At 39.4% G+C, this 21454-nt stretch overlaps 1 protein-coding gene across 2 annotated transcripts in view; it reads right to left on the minus strand.

Annotated features, from left to right (window-relative positions):
- Positions 1–1072: 1072 nt before the first annotated feature.
- LOC108037392 overlaps positions 1073–21454 on the minus strand; it is a 49997-nt gene continuing 29615 nt past the window's right edge. For both annotated transcript variants that reach the window (XM_044458877.1, XM_044458878.1), the window contains exons 3-7: positions 16520–16734; positions 14642–14777; positions 9932–10065; positions 2285–2573; positions 1073–2191 (exon numbers count right to left, since the gene is read on the minus strand). In XM_044458877.1, coding sequence (XP_044314812.1) covers positions 1869–2191; positions 2285–2573; positions 9932–10065; positions 14642–14777; positions 16520–16734 — 1097 coding nt within the window. In that variant the 3' untranslated portion in view covers positions 1073–1868. The remainder of the gene's footprint in view (positions 2192–2284; positions 2574–9931; positions 10066–14641; positions 14778–16519; positions 16735–21454) is intronic.

Genomic DNA, 21454 nt, shown 5'->3' on the forward strand with positions numbered 1-21454 from the left:
TAAGTGTAATTCCACGATATGCTCTCTTAAAAATTATTTCTTTGTAGAAGTTCAATTGGATTAGTAAAAGGAGATTGCTGGTTGCTTTGTTTGTGATCCTTGTCGACGTCAAGGACCTTCAGAATTTGCAGCCAACACAGAGCCGCATAACTGTAGTTTAAATTTATATACACTCTGTTGCCATCATTTTCAGAGTGGTTTCCATTATTTTGGTGCTTGTTTGCTTGCAATTTAATTTAAATACACAACACAAAAGTTTCCAGACGCTGGCCAAACGAATGGGAATTTGAATGTATTTTTATATTCACTCGTTTTTATTTGCTTAAATAATTTTCTGTGCCAAATCACGCACAATTCAAATGTTTCCTTCGCTATGCAACTTTATATGCTGTATGTGAGAGGGAAAACAGGAAAGAGAATCCTTATGTATATGTACATAAGTACAATTATTTGTGATAACAGACAGAGGAGAACGAACCCCTTGGAAAAAAGAATAGAAACGACTTCTCTCGGCCGCAATTGAAAAGAAATAACAAAGCGCGCTTCAATAATTTCGGAAAAGCGTTGGGGAAAACTAGGAAGCACAAAATATAATACAAAATGCGCATGCAGAACGGAAATGGTAAAAAACGAAGGAAAAGTGCGAGAAAAGCGGAAGGGGAGTGTGCATTGCATTGTACTAGATTCCTTCTTCTATATTTCTTTCAGATCTTCCGCTGCGTAACGGCAAGTTTTTTCACACTTTGGCAGGCAAACTAAATGCAGACAATAACCAGAAAGGGTGAGCTGCAAAAAAAACCATCCTTTGTTGTAAAAATGTTGAGTAAGAATTTTAACGCCAAAAATCAACAGTGAAAATTTGTTGAATCGGAAAATCCCTTGGGTCACCGTCACCGGTCAAAACTCCTTTCCAAACTTGAAACAAAATGGGACAAAGCTCAACAACTAACATAATGATTATTTTATAAACTTACCTCACACTTAACTTCTCCCTTATTTTATTAAATTCTATGACAAATCTAAAATGACTTTTAAAAATAAGTCATGCAAAGAGAAAAATACCATGACAATATTTAAAATTAACACACATTTTATTTAATTTCACCACCATTTACAATATGCCCATACAAGGCTTTGATTTATTTACTTTAAATTAAATTAATTTAATATGTTTCTTTAAATATATTTTACACACATTTTCCTCGTTTTTCGAACACACACCTTTGATTTCTGGCTTTGCTTTGTTTTTTTGCTCTATTTATTTTTCTGTTAATTTGCACATTTAAAGTAGAATCAGTAATTTCATGTACTTAATATATTTTCATTTTGCTTCTCTTTCGTGTAAACATTTATATTTGAATTGTGTACGTCCTGCTTTATAGGTTTTAAACTCTTCTGTCCTGCTGTCCAACCTCCTGTTTTGTTTGTTTACGACTAGGCTAGTTTATAAATGTTTGCTTAAATTTAATTTGTTTTTTTCTCTTTAGCTCGCTAGTAGACACCACATCTCGCAGTGCGTTTTTATGGTGTAAAATGAAAATCAACATGAAAAGCAGTCATCAAATGAAGATCCTTGAAATCAACAAAGTTAGGGTATTTACTAGACCTGTTTAAATAATAAATGTTGAACTGATGGGTAATAAATTTGTATTTGAGAACTTTAGCTGGCATCAAAAACTGTTTATTACTATTAGAATGACTTTTAGTATGTTCAAATGTTGCGTGATAAACTTCGTATCAAGCCTTGTGTTCGTGTTCCATACAATATAAATATTGATCACCTAAATACTTATTAATTTCGCAGGCCTAGTAAGTTCCCACCATATATCTTGAATTACTTAGGGCTTTAACTAATTGGTAACACACGCCTAGGCCAGATCATCCGTCATTGATTCTGGCCAGGCCAGTTGCTGTCTGGACGCCTTGGAGGCGCTGCAGCTGGACAGAAGAGCTGGACCCTGCTCCGAGCTCCTTCGCTTCTTGGAATGTGTCATCAAATGTCTGGCTGCTGGCCGCCGGCTGGCATCGCAGGTCTCAAATACAACCTCAATTAGCCGGAATAATCCAGCCAGCATGGCCATTATGAACGGCGCCATATAGACGCCGGGCAGGAGTCGCGATGCCGCCGATGCCGAGGTCGAGAAATACGAGCTGAAAAAGTTCTTCAAGCTCGAGTCGGATGAGAGTGTAACTGCAAGCGGAAAACCGGAAGAGCCGGAGAAAAACCGGAAAACGGAAGTCAGTTGGTTCGTTCGTAATAGACTGGTGGCCATCGGAAACTTACCACGTGCCGGTACCGGATCCTTTTGCGGTGTTCCCAGCTCGATTTCCTTGACCTCCTGGTACAGATCCCCGATTTGCGCCGAGCAGCGCAATAGTAATCCTCCCGGATTCGGATTCGGTGCATAAACCGGACCGCCATGGCCGTACACCGAGTTCAGGCCGTAAACGCTATTGTAGATGGCCGGATTCACGCTGGAAAAGTGAACGCCCTGCAGCTGCAGTTTCAGCGCGATCCGTGAGGCAATCAGATTATCAATGGTGCGAATGTACTGGGTCTCCACGTTGGTTATCTACAAGAACAGATGTAAAAAGTTATTTTAAAATATTTTATTCCTTGTTGGAATGTGGAACAAGTTTGTTTAAATATTGCTAGACGTCCTTAATTGAGATTTCATTGACTAATGAAAAACATGAGTTACATTTTTGATTGGTTTACTGACAAAATTTATTGAAACTTTAATATTCATATTTTCATTCTTCTATATTTTATATTTGATATGTTAAATAAAACATTTTAATATTATATGCTTGAAAAAGAAAACAAAAGAATATATAACATATTAGTTTAATTTATTCAAAACGGCATGGGAAAGGAACTTTAATGTCTTACACTGAAACATTGAAAAGGCAAACTAGTTTTTAAGCAGAAGAAAAAAGTTATTGAAAATCTTTTTTTTTCTAGTCCGCCTAACGATGATATAATAAATATAGTGATCATGCAGAGAGAACAAATTCTTTAGAGCTTAAAAACCCTATCTTGATTTAAAGTGGGTTTTTTTTTGTAGTGCTTAGGGAAGCGAACAGGGGATTATAATTTTAGACTGCGCCTGTTTATTTTACGCTCGCAAATGCATTTGCATATTTTAAGGCGCTCGAGGGGCTTGTGGCGGGGAGAGGCTCCAGCATTTGGCAACGTTTAGCCCTCACGCTCGTAATACTTTTGTTTGTACTTCTCCTTTTGGCCGTTTGGACGGACCGAGCAGAAGGAAAAAACTTTTGCCAGCCAGCATCTTGTCGCCATTTGCAAGTTGGCACAGTTTGCTAAAGAGCAGTGGCGGCGGGGGGGTTGGGTATTTTTAGGGGGCGGAGTATCAGGGCAGTCGGGGATTTGCCACATGTGCTGGGAGACACTTCTGTATGCATGGAAATTATGTATCAAGGAACTTTATCTGTGTTAATGCAATGCAGCAAAAAGCAGCGGCGTCTGAGCAAAAAACAAACACACAAAGGATTGAAAAAATGAGTTAGAAACTAAACTCGCCGGAAATTTGCCCTTCAAAAAACAAAACTTAAATAAAAACAAAAGTAGTTTTAAGTTCTATGAAACGAATGTTAGGTTTTTTTTTAAATGCTGATACGTTAGAATATGTTAATGTTTAAAGCCATATTTTAAAATTCACTTATTGATTTAATTATTTTATTTAATTTAGCAAGTTCCAAATTTCATTTTCGATTAGTTGATAACATGTCTGTATTTACTGTTAAGGTTTTAAAAGATTAATACAGAATTGTTACGCATTTACAAAGGCTTGCCTTTCTAAGTCCATTCTCGGACATAAGTCAGGGGATTATATTGATCCAAACATTTACTCAATAGGTTTAAAAACAATATACCCTAAGCGCTTTCAAAGTCAGAATCATGAAAAAAATCCGGAAGCACCACACAATCGCACATATTAGTGGCTGCAAGGACTTTGGACATGGAACTTGGGACATTGAACATGGCCAGCACCGCCTGGCTAAAAAACGAAGAGGGTTAAAACTACGACGCATTTGACGAAAGTTTCAGCCGGTTGTATTCAGGCTTTCCCAGCATTTCTGAGCCTTTGCTTCTGCCGTTTGGAACTGTATTTCTTATGCGTCATTTCTGGCTTTCATTTGGCCTGCACCCGTATTGGTCTGCATCCGCATCATCCGTATCCGTATCTGTTTCTGTATCCCAGGCCTTGTCCATGTCCTTGCTGCGTAAGTCCACTTTATTTGCGCCAGCTCTAAGATGCTTAAACTTGCATTTGGCTTAAATGCTGCCAGCAGCTCCTTCATGCGAGAACAGCTTTTATGCTTAATGGCAGTTATTTAGTGCAATTCACTGTAAAATTGTTGCCATAGGAGAATCTGCCACTCGCCATCGCCAAGTCTCTTTCCTCTGTGTATGCGAAAGGATTTGCGCTTTGATAAATAATTTTTCCCCATACGCAGCACAAGTTCTCCTTCCATTTCCGTATTTTTCTTGCCAGTTTTCTATATTTTTTTTCTGCTCGGATCTCTCTACAAAAATTCAAATTATATATTTTTAATAGTTGTCTCTGAAGAATTCAGGGCCGAAACTTATGTGTGAATTTCGGCCATGGTTGCATTTCGTTTTGCAGCTTAGTAGCAGTTTTGAAAATGTCAAAACTAATGGAGTGTGGGCCCGCGATAAGCCCGAAATAAAACTACTTTATGAGACACTCCGGATCGCCTGCTTTCGTTGTGAAACACATCCAAGTAATCCTCTTTTTGCTTTATTTTATTTATTGCTGAAATATGAGCACCTTTGGGGATATTTTTGCGTACGTAAACCTCTGCTAGAAGCTCATAGTTTTTAACTTACCACCCAAAAAAGAAGTGACCCATATTAGATCGCTTTGGTTTCGTTTTAAAGCCATCTTCTTTTTGAAATATTTTATTTATTGCTGAACTATAAAGACAATTGTACAATTTGCCTGTTTTTCTGGCTTATTTATGGAGCTTTTAGTGCTTTGGAATTCTTTTTTTGTTTCTAAACCATTAGACACAGGTGTGGATTATGTAGTTTTTCCAACTAAAAGTTTTTAGCTCTGAAATCAGTTTTTAAGGCTTACGTAAAAAAGAGAAGAAGCAAATTTCGCCAAGCCCATGCTTCTATTCCTTACAAATAAATACATCTAAGATAATATGGGTATTTGTTCTGCAGATTTTTAGAGAATTAAATCACAAAAGGTACGCCACTTAAAAATATGCCTACATTTGGAAAAGTTATGGTCTCTTCAAGTCCAATTATGCGTGACCTTTTTACAAGTAATAGGAAACTGACATGAAATTGGGTCAAAAATTTGATCAACGCCAAAAGGAAAAATTTAAATGCAGATTTTTGCAGATTCAAATCACAATTCTTTAGAGGTATGACAATTTGAAATCGGTTTAAATTTGGTGAAGTTATGGACTCTAGAAGTCCAAATGTGGTAACCTCTTTTTAACACATCGGAAACTTGTAAATAACTGACATGAAAATGGGTCAAAAATTTGATCAACGCCGAAACGAAAAATTTAAATGCAGTTTTTTGCAAAATCAAATCACAATTCTATAGAGGTATGTCACTTTGAAATCGGTTAAAATTTGGCGAAGTTATGGACTCTAGAAGTCCAAATGTGGTAACCTCTTTTTAACACATCGGAAACTTGTAAATAACTGACATGAAAATGGGTCAAAAATTTGATCAACGCCAAAACGAAAAATTTTAATGCAGTTTTTTGCAGAATCAAATCACAATTCTGTAGGGGTATATCACTTTGAAATCGGGTCAAAAAACTGATCAGCGTCAAATTAACAAATCTGAATGCAGATTTTTAGAAAATCAAACCACGAGTCTTAAGAGATATGTATCTTTTAAACCAGCTTGAGTTTTGTCAGGAATATATTATATATAGATACAGTGCAGGGTCGGAACAGTTTCCTTCAATGTGTTGAAAATTTTGACTGAAATTATGTTACTCTTAAAAGGGTATAAAAACAAAAACGATTGCGCATAAATTTAGAAAAAGAAATGCTTCAGAATGATAAAAACTTTTTTCAAATTTATTTTCTGGAAATATTTGAAAATTTGATAAAATGTATACCTATTTGTAAGTTATTAAATGCAACTTGTGAAAATTTTTTTAGTAATTCTACACTACGAAAATTTAACAAGAAATCGATTCGTTGTTTAAATATTTCAATTTATCTTATAACAGGAGTGAATAATTTCTGAAATTTTGGGTTTTTACCAATTTCATTCCCAAGTGACACTTTGTCTGCAGGCATAAATTTTCATGCGTTCGTTCAACCGAAACCAGGATGGCACCGCCCTCCCAGACGATGCAAAAATACAATAAATATATTTTATATTTCATCCAATATAGTGCACAATTTGTCCCCCAGCTCTTTATGCACGCGTTTGTGTGTCCAATGCATTGCCGGCGTATCAATAACAAATAAATTGTGGATAGCACTGCAATATCTCTGCGAATGGTTACTGCTACTGGTAACTGGTAGCTGGTTTACTGGCTGCCAAGAATGCTAGGAGGTATGGTATATAAAAAAACAGCAAAAACTATGGCATAAAGGAGCTGCCAACTGCTGGATGCGAAGCTTTTTTCAATTTTCCGCTAAATTTGGCAGGGCTCAAATGCTATTTGTCTTCATTAATGCGAATGCGCCTAGAAGTTTGGCAAGCGCCCCTGCAAGATTCCGACGTTCTTCCATCCGTTCGTTCAACCCTGATGATGGCAAATTCTGCGTGGCATTTTTAAGCCGACGCCAAATGACATGCAGCAGTTATTAATTGGCAATTTACATGCCGAATGATTAATGCCTGGGCCCCAGGGCGGAAACGCCAGGAGCCCGAAATGGAGCCGGAGCGGCAGTCTTAAACCGAAGGCACATATGTCACCGGGCTCGGTGTGGATGTAAAGATACAGGTGGGGCCAAAATAGTAGCTACATCTGCATAATTTAACGGAGAATAAAAGTAGATGACAGTCTTGTCATTTTTTGTAATTCCACTTTTCTAAAGGCAATTATTTATATATTTTTATTTTAGGAATATTTCATCACATTTCTATGCTACAACAAGGCTAGCATTGCTGAATATTTTTAAAACCTTTTAAAATCCCCCCTTAAATTGTTCTTTTGGAAAATGTATTTTATGTATTTATTATTTTCTATTGGTCGAACAAATTTTTAAAATAGAATAATTTTCTTCAGCTTTTTGCAGTCGCCAACGGCAACGACTGGCAGAAATTTAATTTTGTTGTAAAATTTGTATTGTTTTCACTCAGAAATACACAAAAATTTGTGTTTTCTCTATTTAAGAAACTGTTTTCTTCATTATAATGCTGACCGCTGCTGTTCGTTTGTTGGAATGATTTTTCAAGCGATGGTGGAGAGGCAGTTTTGGGTCCGGACCTCTTGCAAATTACTCCTGTGGCATTTCACCGCAAAAACTTTTGTCAACAGAAAGTTGTGGCTCCTTGCCGGCGCACCTTTTAACGTAAACTTTGCAGGAAATGTAGGAAGTGCTTGAGTGTGTGCGTGAGTGTGTTTTCCGCCCACACCCCATGGTCATGTTGATTTGCACAGCATGAAATATTCATTTGTTTCCTGTGATCGGCAATTGTAATATATCTTCCTATTGCGGTATCGTTTTCTACTCAATTTTAGTCAATGTCTGCCACGTTTGCTTACTGTTTGTTGTCTCTCTGCGATTGGTTGGCGTTGCCAAAAGTTCTCAATATCCTTGCAGCTCCTCTCGCCCCTTCCATTCCCTTCAACATCCTGTGGAGCGCCCCTTGAACCCGCAACAGCCGCACCGCACAGCATCATTGGCATTTGGAGAGGCATTGCCGATAAGCTATCATTTCATTTTCAGGCAACACAACCCGTTTGAATATTCGCCAGAAATTTCCCCCTCGTTCCGGCTGCGAGTTATTGCGGTGCAAATGATTTGAATTCATTTATCATGTTTAATGCGAGCTTGCCAAGTGCGCTTCTGGAGTGTGGCAACCATTTTTCAACGGCATTGACAACACTGCTGCCTTTTGAAGACTAATAGAGAGCATTTCCTTAAAGGGGATTTGTGCTAATAAAATCAGCAACCAGAAATGCGATGATATATCTCTTTATCGAAGTTGCAGCCTAGTCTAATACTTATAAGTAAAAATATATTGGGCACTGGAGTTCAATCAATTAAATAAGCATATAAATAGCAGCAATTTTCGCATTTAAACTCTTGATTGTTATCAAATTTTTTCTTATATTTCCTACATACATTTGGTTTTATTCCAGTGCCTGGCTCAGACCTTTATTCAGTGATAACAGTATGAGCTAAAATTCTCAGCAGTCCGCACACGCACTGGCTTGGTTGGTTTTTCATCCCGCATAATATTTTCCCAACCGCAAACCAATTGGAAGCTTTTGTGATAGAAAATTATGCATTCAACCTAAACTACGCCCGTACCATAAACAATTTTCCCAACCGCTCTGCAGGACTCATCTTTGGCATAGCAAGCAGGTCGAAAATCAAAGGGGAGCTTAATGCAGTTGCACTTGCTGTTGAATGACAAAATAAAAAAAAAACGTGGACAACCTGTTAAGCACGTGGATGCAGGATCCACAGACTCCTTAGTTTCAAGTGCCTCTGGCTCAGACACAACCCTTTTCAACCGCAAATAGAGCGAAAAACAGGAGCCTTGCCTTGACCGATTCTGAACCTGAACTGCTCTTGACATCGGGGCCTGGGTCGAAATTATAAGCAGGAAAATGAAGTGGAGCGAGCATGTGGCATGCATATTCATAAAATTGCAAGGGAAGAGCTCACAGAACAACAATGGCAATGCGACAGCAACCAAAAGTGAAAATCCCCACGGAATAACAACCATGAGAGTTTTGGAAGGAGCCTGCACACAACTGTGACTGCTGAGGATCGAGACCCAGCGTTGGCATATTAGCTATAAATCTTTGTTCTCCTAAAAAGTAATCAGACAATGCTCCAAAATTCTGATAATATCTACTCAAAAATTTAGAGAATTACTTATTTATTTAAAGAAAATATTTTTGTATAACTTTTAATAACCTAATATTCAGCAAAAAAAAAAGGAATATATAAATTTTTATTTTAAATTTTATTACGTTTAGCTAAATTCTACGTTGAATTAAATATTTGAAAATTTTTTGATTTCAAAGTTCTAAAAACTTCCAAAATTTAACATAATTTAAAAATAAGTTAAAATTTTCACACTAGATATTTTAGACTATCTCAAAACATATTCCGATTTTGAATATACCTTTTTTATTACCAAAATGTTTTTTGCATTCAACACTCATTCTAACAATTAAAAGCTTGTAATTTGTTGTAATTTGTTTCGACAGCACTGGCACTCGACAAAAGATCTGGGATTGTGTTTGCGGCCGCATAGAAATCTGTATTTCACAGTAACTAAATGACAAAACGGGCATTCGGGCCACAGATGCGGCCGCTTTTCTCACACTCTGCCAGTTTCTGCGTCCTCACATGCATTGTTAATACACATGACAATCCTCACGCTCTCTGGCAGGCTGTGAAATTGCGCATACGCCATGTTGACGGATGGACGAGCCCCCCAGGCAAAGGCTGGAAAAACCAAAAAAGAAAACGGAGCAGAACCCTTTTGATTAAAGTCTTGTCCTAGCCCATTTTCATGTTCATTTCTCAGCAGAATAGACAAGCACTTCAAAGGATTCGCCCCGGCTTTGAACACAAAATAGCCGCTGACCCGCTGTCAGATTTGTTTTCCACTCTTCCCAGAAACATGAAATAAATTGAAGCAGACCGACCGGCCAGGTCGGTAATATTTCATTGGAGTGATTGCGGAGCGGAGTTGAAAGTACTCACCACCATGTTGTTGATGGTAAATGTAAGTTCCGCCCGCGGACGCGACGGGGGAGTGCTGCAATTGGCCCGCAGGACATCGCCGGGCTCATAGCGTGTGTTTTCCGTGAAAAGCTGCGGACGCTTCTCGGGCAGCTCTGAAAAATAGGGAAAATATCACCGAAAGGATTAATCAATTTCGATTTTATTTATTTTTTTATAAACGAATGTTGTTTCTACTTGAAAAATGATTTTGCCAAGTTATATTTTTATGCAATCGGTTCATTTTGTTAGTTTAAATTTGTGAATCGAAAATGAAATAATAAAAATAAAGTTTTGGTTGCGGAAATTTTTTTAAAGTTAATTTAATTAAATATGTTATAGGCTACAATAAATGGCATTTTCCAGCGAATGCAGATGACCGTTTGAATTTAACTTCTTTTGGAAAATGGGAAAAAGCTTAGCGCGGGACAATTCAATTAGCCCGGACCTACTGACACAAAACACATTAATAGACGGATAACTGAAGGCGGAGAACCCTTCAATCACAACCGCAAAACGAAGATCCTGGCTCTCGCCATGCTTAACTTTTTAATTAAGTCAACCAAGACGGAGCTTGGACGGGAACAGCCAGGCAACTACTACCACAAGACCCAGAGAGCAACAAAGTAACTAATGAAGAAAGTAATTTCCATGACAAAGGCGGCAGCAACTTTGCTCTTTTATACCGCCTCGAGGCAACTTTCTGGGACTCTGTGTGGCTCGCTTTCTAATTCCCCGTCCTTCTGGACGTTTTGGCCTGCGCTTTTTGCCTTGCAGATTTTGACCTTTTTGCGGGCCAGCATCGACTGCCTCTTGGCCGGGTCTTTGCTTTGGCTTTGCCTTTGAGACTCCATCGTCAAATTTTCCCTAATAAGGGTCAGTCTGAGAAAGTACACTGACCGGAAGTAATCAGATTTTTGAAAAAAATTCATAGAATTCACTTTCTTTAATAAAAAACATGTACCACTTTTTTTGCAAATTGTAAAATTTTGAAAATTAATCTATTTTTGATTTGATGGTAGTTAATTAAATTTACGGAAATTCCAAAGAAAGTACTTTGTTTACTAAAACAACTTTAGAAACACAAAGCACAAGGTAGATCAAGTTTATTACACCTAAAGAACACAACTATAAAATGTTTTAAAAAATATATTTTGTTTGGCATAAATCTCGAACAGTGTGATTTGGGGCCTTTTGAGCTTAATTTAGCAGCTGACCAGCCTACTTTGCACTTGGTTTCGGCCTCGACTCGTGTCATTAAGTTATTAAACTTAAGTCTGCCCAAATGTTTGCCAACTATAAACTTTTGACTCGTGCCAGCCGAAAAGGATGGGGGCGGAGATGTGACTTAATGAAAGCCCGAATTAGCATAACTTTTGGGCCCAGCCACCCACTTAGCGCCCGCCTCCCCCCCGATGTCCTTGAAGCCGGCTGAACGCCATGAATGGCCCGCCCCGCAAGGACAAAGTGTTTATTTTATGTGCCACGCCGACGCCGAGACGCAGGCCTGCGTTCAACCTCCTTTCAGCGGGCTCCTCGCAGGATCCTTGGGCCGCAATCTGATTGCCACTTGAGCTCATTAACACACGATTAAACCTCAGAGTTATTTACACCGAGCACGACGCGGCTGCATAAGCGAATGAGTGCGCAGAACTAAACCTGGATGAAAGCGACTGACTGACTCTGACTCGTTGCATAAAACATCAGGCGGCCATCGGGAAAACTATGCGCTGAATCGATGAAATTAAAGCGCAAGTTTACGCAGATGAGATGAGCAAGGCAGTCATTAAAGCCAAGAAAATCTGATTTACCCAACGAAACCTTGACATAGCACAGAAAAAAACAGCGACTATCCTTACACTTAAATTTTTGTTTTAATAAACACAAAAAAAATTAATGCAAATATGTGCTTTTAGGGAAGATTAAATCGCAATAAGTCTTTCTTGTATTTTCCATGACTTAAACTTAGTTGTTAAACGAAATGTACTAGGTAATAACATCTCATGGCCAGCTTTTGGGGTTGTGAGGTTTTTTCTCTGTGTACAAACAATATGGTGTCCGTGGCTGTTTCTGCCTGCTGTTGGCTACAGTAATTTATTGTTTAGCCAGCAAGTTATTGGGGTTTTAGTGTCGACGACATTAGGCCAAAGCCGCAGAAGCCTACAGCCGAAAACACAGTCAAACGAACTTACAGCCCGCAAGATATAGATACAGAGCCAGGGCATAACCGCCAAAGCCCGAGATTTGAGGCTGGGAATGTTGCCGGGGCCTGTCAGTGTGTCAGTTCCCAACTGGCTTATCCAGCATTGATGTATGTGGGTCCCAGGGACCGAGGGCCGGAGAGCAACCAATTAAATGCCGCAGCTTGTAATGAAACTTTAATCAGTTGCGAGGCGTCCTTGAGGGCGGCCTCATGAATTTAAAGCAAATACACAAATACACGATCAAAGGCTTTAATCCCCAGATGCTAGTTACGCAAAAGCGGCCAATTAAATGGGCTAAATGCGGCGTTAAATATAAGGCAGACAGCTGGCGGGGGGCAAAGGCAAAGGCAAAAGCGGCAAACGGCGAAGCCAATGGCAATCTAATAAAGGCCAGGCCAGAACGGCAGACATCTGAATGCTTAATGCTGGGCAACAAGCAGCCAGTGAGCCATTAACCCAGACGAGCTCTCAATCAAACACACGCACACACAGCGGGCTTTCCCTCGGCTCGAAGGACTCTCGAAGGGGTTCAGGACAACGCGGGATGAATCCTGCCCAGCAAGTGGCATAAAAATCAGCGACTAAAGCGCAATTTAGCTGTCGGAGCGCATTTCTCGAATGCTTGAGGCCAAGCGGATAGAAAGATTAACTCTGACGAGCTCTAGAGCTGGGCCATCGATTCAGGTCGCATTACGCATACGCCCCATATGGCTGCACACACCCACAAAAAGCACGGACAAGTGGTTGCCCCATTGTTGTGCTTTTAATACCATGCACTCAGGACAAAATAGGGCTTTAATATAACAAAACTTCAAAAGGTATCTTGCTCTCCATTTAAAAGATTAAAATTTTTAAGACCTACTCCATTTAATATAAAAAAATTAAGCAAATTGCAAGGCAAACACTTTTTAAATCCATAGTTGTATTGTTTATGCTAAGAGTAAATTTTCACATAAATATTTGAAAACTGTGATGCAAAACTATTGAATAATTAAATTATAAAAATCTTTTGCGACTAAACGCTGGATTTAAAAACAAACAAATAAGTACTTGTGATTTCAAAACTATAAAAATTTTCTAAAAACATAAAACAAAAAAAACACATTTTTATACCCTTGCAGAGGGTATTATAATTTTGGTCAAAAGTGTGCTACGCAGTGAAGGAGACATCTCCGACCCTATAAAGTATATATATTCTTGATCAGGATCACCTCCTGAGTTGATATAGCCATGTCCGTCTGTCCGTCTGTCCGTCTGTCTGTTTCTACGCAAACTAGTCTCTCAGTTTTAAAGCTATCGAATTGAAACTTTGCACACACCCTTCTTTCCTTTGCACGCAGTATATAAGTCGGAACGGCCGGGATCGGCCGACTATATCCTATAGTCGCCATATAACTGATTGATCGGAAATGCCATAACTTTGGTGTTTGTAAAGTTAGGAAGTTGGAATTTTCTTTGGGTTTTAAATTTGGCCAATCAATCCGACCTACCAAATTTCATAAGGATCGGCCGACTAAATCCTATAGCTGCCATATAACTGATTGATCGGAAATGCCAGAGCTTTGGTGATTGTAAAGTTAGGAAGTTGGGATTTTCTATGGATTTTATATTTGGCCAATCAATCCGACCTACCATATTTCAAAGGATCGACCGACTATATCCTATATCTGCCATATAACTGAACGATTGGAAATGCCATAACTTTGGTGTTTTTAAAGTTAGGAAGTTGGGATTTTTTATGAGTATTAAGAATGCATCATATGAATAATTTTGGAGAATATAATTTACAGAGTATTCTGCAAGGGTATATCAACTTCGGCTCCGCCCGAAGTTAGCTTTCCTTTCTTGTTTATACTAATTTAAGAATTCTTAGAGACATTTTTATAGCACATTTAAATTCCTAGTGTACCAATTTCAGCAACTGCTGGCTGCGCAAGAGGCAAATAATTGTTAAGCCGAAACGGACTAGCGCTCATTGGATTTCATGACCCTGCCGCGCTGATTAAATTCGTAATTCAAAGCGCGCCGCTCTACGCTCATTTAAAGCGCATAAAGCCGTGAAATGCGTGGGGCACAGGTAAGACTACCAAATGACCCCAGACAGGAGCAGGAGTCCACCGAACCACCAAACCACCGAACCATCGCACCACCGCCTCATTGCCGGCAAACCCGCTTATCTGGCAAAGACGAAATGGCCTGTTAATGACGCAATTTTCAGCGCAAAACTTTTCCAACCAGCAGAAACAGCTGCTGCGACCTTGGACCCGGCCAAAAGCAAATTGCCAAGGAAGCGAGAAACTTTCCCTCTTCGCCGAGGAGCAGCCACAGGACTCAGAACTCAGCCGCGGAACGCTGCTCGGCGATCAAAGGCGACTAATGTCAAAGGCTGCCCGATATGACCGATACACTCGCTCGCTCTGCGCTTCTTTGAAAGCTTTTAAGCGCACTTTAGGCCAATTTGCTTGAATCAGCTTAGAGTCAGACTTACCAACAACTTGCATGGTGTCCACTGCGGTGGCGGTCGAGAAGAGCGGGGCATCGGCGGTCACTTCGCATGAAAAGTTTCCAGAAAGACCGAATCCCACGTTGCGCAACAGCACCTGGGTGGCATTCGAGCTGCTTACCTGTTAAGCAAAATAAAAGGTACGGTATTTAAGCATAGGATAAGTTCAAGTAACCGAAAATATACGAGTTCAAGAGAGGTTAACCTGATTTCATTTACCTCATTCTGATCTTGACCCTGCAAAAATATTTTTTAGTGTATTATATACATTCCCATTTGAATAACTATAAAGTAAAGTAAACAAATTTGATAAAAGTAAAAAAAATGTTAAAATTTTGAAATTTACACCCTGCAGTACTTGTAAAAATATTCACAATTTGTGAGACCTATCTTCGCCAAGTTAAAACTCTACAAATTATCGAAAGTCCTGACCCGCTTGACATTAGCTTGACAGTCCTTTGCATAAAAATCGAGTAGCGTCTGGTATATTTGTATTTCTCTTTTTTTTTTACATAAATGATAATGTTATGCTGCACTTAGAAAACTATAAATAGACACCCCACCTGCCCTCACACAGCTGTCCGCAATCTGACATCGAGACCAACAAAGAAATGCACTTAAATTTATTAAAACAGCTTAAAAAACAAACAAATACAAATACAACAACCAGCAAGCAGAGCAAAAGGACTGAAAAAACTGCCTTTGGCTAGGTAAAGAAAAAGTTTTCGACGACAAAACAACAAAAATAAAGAGCCAAATAAAATAAAAAGGAGAGTACAAAAACTAAAGATAAACTCGCTGGCACAAACTCAATAGCCTGATGAAATATTTAGCCAGATTCGGAGCAACTTTATCGAAGCAACGAAATTGCAAGGACCTGCCTGCCACCCACATCACCGCCGGCTGGATAAACTTTTTCAATAATCTAGCCAAAGTAGAATTACCCCAGTCGAGACTCAATTCTCCGACCTCAGTCTCCTGGCCACGCCCCTTTTCGCTCGGCAAATTGCAGTTTTTGCAGGTGGGCGACAAAACTCAGACGCAGCATGCAAAAATTTAAATGAAATTTTTGCCGCAGATAGCCTCGCGTTGATAGCGCCCACAAAAGCTGGCATTCCGGCATCCTGGCACCCAAGCGGCCAGGTGTCCCCGGGCATTTTTTGAATAACCGCCAATAACAATAAAACTGCCAAACTGAATATGCATGAGCGGAAAGTTTAAAATATACAATATAAATAAATGCAGTGTGCGCGCAATTAAGGACATCAAAGTGGAGCTTCGTTTCGCTTCGGTTCGGTCCGGTTGTTGGCTCAGCCTGCCATCGACTGACTGCTGGTCCAATGACCAGCAAAAAGTGCAGCCTGCAGGCCCGAAATGATTTAATGCGGAATAAGTCGAGTTCTGCCACTGCCACTGCCCGATTTAGTTTTCCTTTTATAATTTGTATACCAAAGCAGATAGAGTTGTTCAATTTGAACATGAATATATGGGTATTTTTATAAATTTGTTCCACCCTAGCCAAACAGTTTTAAGATGTCGTAATAGGCCACAAAATACTATATACATTTAAGTAATCCTTTTCTAATCTGTTTCCACTAAAAATTATGATCGTAATAATTAATTATATATAATTAATATAGTAAGTTACAGCTTTAAAGTTGTTATATATATAAAACCATATTAAATAGTAATATCGAATGAATCTGCCCTTATTTAATTCTGTAATAAGCCCAACAAAGCCAGCTTATGTGAAAACTATTTTGCCTACAATAAATCCATAAAATCTATTAAAACTACAGTAACGCATTATTTGTGAGAGAATACTACACCTCTTTGAAAATATATTTTTAATTAATAACTTACATCCACATGAATGCCGGGAAATGGAAACACTTTCGTATTGGGGAACTCGCCGGGCGTATAGCGGTAAAATTCGAGCTGACCACGGTAGAACTTGGCCGAGTACAGTGGAGCTCCGTCCAGGTCGTACATGCACCTCAGCACCACATGCTGTCCCCTTTTCACCGCGGGGGGTTCGATTATTAAATTGACATTGCGCAGCGCGCACTCGACGAGCTCTGCAAATGAGAAAAGGGAAGGAGGTGAAAAAACGCTGATGGAATAACGTGCGACTGCAAAGCCAGGGGATTCCAATTTAGTGCATTTATTTTAATAAATTATTGAAATATTGTCCGAAAGCGAACTCGTTGGCGACACTGATAAAACATAATCCGGCGCTTAACTGCACCGCAATTGCTTGCAGTTCAGTCGCAGGCGTTTGTTTTTGGCATTGGTTTTCACTGTTTTGTATTTACCCGCGGCCAAAATACTTAAAATGCCATGCAAATATGCAGGAGGCTAAATTTAGCTGTTCAATTTTATTCGATCATCGAAATTCATAAAGAGTCGACTGGACTACAAAATTGTTACCTAAACTCTAGGCAATATTTGTAAATCAGTTATAATAAAACTAAATAACTTAATTAATTGAATTGGAATTATATTTATAAATACGATTTTTTTTAAACACTTTAAGCCTTAATAAGAGAAATCAAAAAACATTCAAGGGTATAGAAAATGTCTATCTGCCGAACAGGACTGTACAACCTGGTTTTTGTTCATGTTGCTCGTCAACTGATTGTCATTTTTGGCGCTTAAATGATTTATAAATGTTTTTTCAGCCATCGAAAGCTTGATAGATTATACTGGGGTTTCAATGCGGCAGTTCTGCAAACAAATATTACTAAATTGAAAATGTTATAATAAAAACGGCTGGCCATTTGTAAGCCCACACTAAGACTGTAAATAACTAAATTTCAATGGTAAGCCCATTAAAACATAAATGCCAGTCGATGGGCAAAACTAAAATGGTGTTTTATAAATCTTTTTTGGCAGGCCTTAATACATTGAATACAAACGCTTTCCCTGATTTATGGATCCTAGGTCAAAACTTTCTGCGACCTTCACTTACTTAGACAATTTTCTTGTTTGCTCGCCAACTTTTATTAAATACCAAACAATCAACGCCAATTTCCGGCAACTTTATGACCGCCCATTTCAGAGTCGTTTGTCAACAAATGCGTAGCATAATTCAAGGCGCCAAGGCAGCTCATCCCTCTCGCTCCCACTCACGGCCTGTCCAATGGCTCTGTTCCTCTCTGGAACTGGTGTTTTACAAGCGTTTGCCAGCATTTCCAACATAGCCTAACAAGGCACTCAAAAATTTTTTATATCTTATTTGGGTCACATTTCATGCGGCTGTGCCCTTAAGAATAATGGCACATAATTTGCGGCTTTCCCAAAATTCCCTTTGTGGGGCGGAGGAAATGGGAGGGAAAAGCCGAGAAAAAGTCCGTGGAATGCGAGGCAAGGATTCGGTCCCTGGGAAATCTCTCGCGAGGCGAATAAAATAAAATTGTTGTTATTCTTTTTCTACATGCCAGCTGTGCGTAATTCATTACCTTCGGGAGTTGTTTGCATATCGGGCGATATCTTCTGCGACTGCATGGAAAATTTCAGAGGAAATCAGCATGATTTTCATTATGCCAATGCCACCGTCGAGCTGCCCTTTAACATTTACTCCATTTGCAGGCTGTAAAATGAATTCTTGCACATTGACCTTAATGACCAGCGGGGCCTGCCAGCATAATTGGCCAACTGCCTCTGTGTCCTGGCCAGAGCAGGGAATTACAAAAAAGGAAGGTTGGATACCATAACCAACTGTAAGGACCTCAAGCTACCCAATGCTACCTTTATTAATTGTTTTAACTTAAGTTTTTGCCTCTCGTTTGTTTGTCCTTATATCCTGAATTTATGCAAGTCATATGGTACAATACATTTTCCTTATAACAAAAAGTATTTTAAGTTCAGAAATAGACGGTATACCTTAAAATTCGTGTAGAGCTTAAAACCTCAACGAACATTATATACCCTTAATATCTGCAACTGCCAGGTAGTAGAACACCTGCCTTAAATTAAGCAGTACCTTAAAGTCCTTGCTATCCACATAAATATTTGCACACTGAAATCGAAAATTCCGCTTGTTTGCCAATTGAAAATTGGAGAGTGTAGTTGCCGGATCCCGCCCGCTGAGAGTTTTCCCAGCAGCAGGATCCGGAGCAAAAGCAAACGCAGAAGCAGGAGCAGGAGCGGCGAAATGCAACCGCAAATACTTGCTTATTGCTGGGAAAACTTTGCTTGTTAGTGTTTAGGTGGAAGGTGCAGCCAGAAATCATAGCACACAGCCGGGTGCACAACTTGCTGGGCAAAAAGCAACAGAGAGCAGCCAAACAATGTCTATAAATCCACACGCACACTCGAGATATAGTTGGGAAGGTAAAAAGTTTGTGCAAAAGTCACATATTTGTTCGATTCTGCTAAGTGCCAGCTTACAAGTGCCTTGTCCTTATCCTTTTGCGATTTGTTTACATGGCGACCAAAGTGAAGAGCCAAAAACAAGACCCACCTTTCTGGAGTGGGAATTTCCCTGGCTGCTAAATATCAATGCACCTGGTCCCCGCTCTTGTTTGTTTCCATTCTTATCGTCCTGCTCCCTGGGCGCCGGGAAAACTGGCCTTCCACCCTTCGGCCCCACTTTTCACGCTCTTTTCACAGCACTTTTGTACGCTTTTTTATTGTTTTCCAATCTGGCCGGAGTGCGTCATTCGATGAAGCCGCAAGTGATACCAAATTGAAAAGTTAGATGCAATTTTTTGCTGCTCGTCCCAGGGAGTTGCTGAATTTTCACCCTAACCACAGGTTGCTTGGAAAAGTTTACAAATTTTTATTCGACAGAAATAAAAAGAATTTCATTTTGATGAAAATATTTCATTCAAGGTAAATCATTTCATTTTGATTATTATTTTTTCCAAAATGTTTACTACAAACATTTATTTTAGATCCATGTCTAATAATTTTAAAGTACTTTTGTTATTTTTACATACTCGTATTTTGTTGCTATGTGTATTTTTAGTCCTTAAATATATGTTATCAACATAGATTTTTCTTTCTGTGCTGCACAGGATATCCGAGAAAAGGAACCAAAATTTTAGTTTCAAACTGATCGATTACTTTTGAGGACCTGTCCTAAACTGAGTTCAATTTGTTTTGAGTTTGAAATTGCTGGCTAAATACTGTGTTCGCTAACGGATTCCTGAAATCCTGAAAACGTGGCAGGCACCCAATGCAAACAAGCTGCCGAAATGGAGTGGGTCGATATGAATATCACAGCATAATAATTTGCCGAGTCCCTTTCCTTATGAAGGGAGGCCAAAAACAAACAAATATCGGGCCAGCTGGCATATTATATCTATGTGCATTCATGTGTACGTGTGGGTGGCATTGTCTCGGTATTTAATGGGCTTTTGTTGCAGCTTTCCATTCAAAATGGAGATTGTTGGGACCCAGCTTTGCTCCCTGGCATGTTTACCAGGCCGCTCCTGTTTCTGTTTCTGTTTCGGTTTCCCATCAGCATCCTCATTGCTTGACTGCCAGCTCATTGAAAGATTTATCATTCACCAGAAATAGCAACCTTTCGGAAAGGAGTGGGTGACTTACGATAAATGCACTGGAAATAATCTTGGTTCCGCGATAAAGGGTTATTCTTAAAATACGGTTGTAAGTTTTAGAGTTGTCTCTTTTAAAAATAAGCACTTTTACTTCTTGTTTTATAAAAACTACGATAGTAAATCATTTTCAAACCTGCTTCGTCTTGTATTTTATAATTATGTTATAGACAGAAAATAACATAATTTGTACAGTAAAAACAATTGTAATCATTAAAATTAAGAATTAAAATGGTATTTGGGCCAAAATTAATAATAATAAAAACGGTGTTATACATTTTGTTTCAATAATTACTGTCCCAAGTCTACCACATTTTTGAAACTGATCTATTTACCAGTGTATCACCGATGACGAGCCACCTGTCTGGGGTCCTGAATCCCGACCGTCAGTGTTGACACAGCCCACATGGGCGGCCCATACACATGCATAATGGAATTTCTAATAACTGCCACAGCTCGTCGACTCGAATTGGGAATCAGAAGGACCAGAACGGGAGCCAACAGCCAAGCCTTCCTGCTGGGTCAACAGCATTTAGTGACAATAAGCGTGCTGCAGTTCATTTGCTCAGGCGGGTCAAAGAGCGGTTCGTGGGTCGGTTTGCTTTCGGCCAGAATTGAAATGGCTGACTGGCCAAGTGCACTTAGTCAGGCATCGGCGAACATGCACTTCTGCAGCCAGAGCCAGAGCCAGACCAGAAACCAGCAGCACAACCCCATCCAATCCGAGGCAAAGCAATTTAATTAACATAAAAAACGCAACTCGCACAATTCGAAACCATAAATCAAAAACCCGCACACGCCCAGCACTAAACTAATGCCTTGGAAAAAACTAATACCGGACCCCGACTGGAAAAATGTCTGGCAAAAAGTGCAATCGGCAAGAAAAAGGGGTAGGAAAAGGGAGGGAAAACGATAAAGAACTAGGAAAAGCGCTTCTAATGAAACCAAAAATGCTAGTTATGGTTTACGATGCCCGGTTCTTATGGGAGTTCTGGAAATGAAGTTGGACTTTGAGAAACATTTGTTTTTCCGCCGAGTTTTTGTCACAACCCCAAGGAAAGACCCCCGGGGCAGGGCCCAACCCAAAGTCCCATTTAAATCGGAAACATAGCCGAAACCAACCCGTTCGTGACGTGTCCAGAGGGCATCAGCCTAAACTAAACAAAGGGCCAACATAATTTAGTTAAAATTCCCTTTGCCCATGGGCCAGGCACACCTCGCCAAAGGAAATGAA

The sequence above is a fragment of the Drosophila rhopaloa genome, unplaced genomic scaffold (genome assembly GCF_018152115.1).
Source record: "Drosophila rhopaloa isolate 14029-0021.01 unplaced genomic scaffold, ASM1815211v1 contig_178, whole genome shotgun sequence".
Lineage (NCBI taxonomy): Eukaryota > Metazoa > Arthropoda > Insecta > Diptera > Drosophilidae > Drosophila > Drosophila rhopaloa.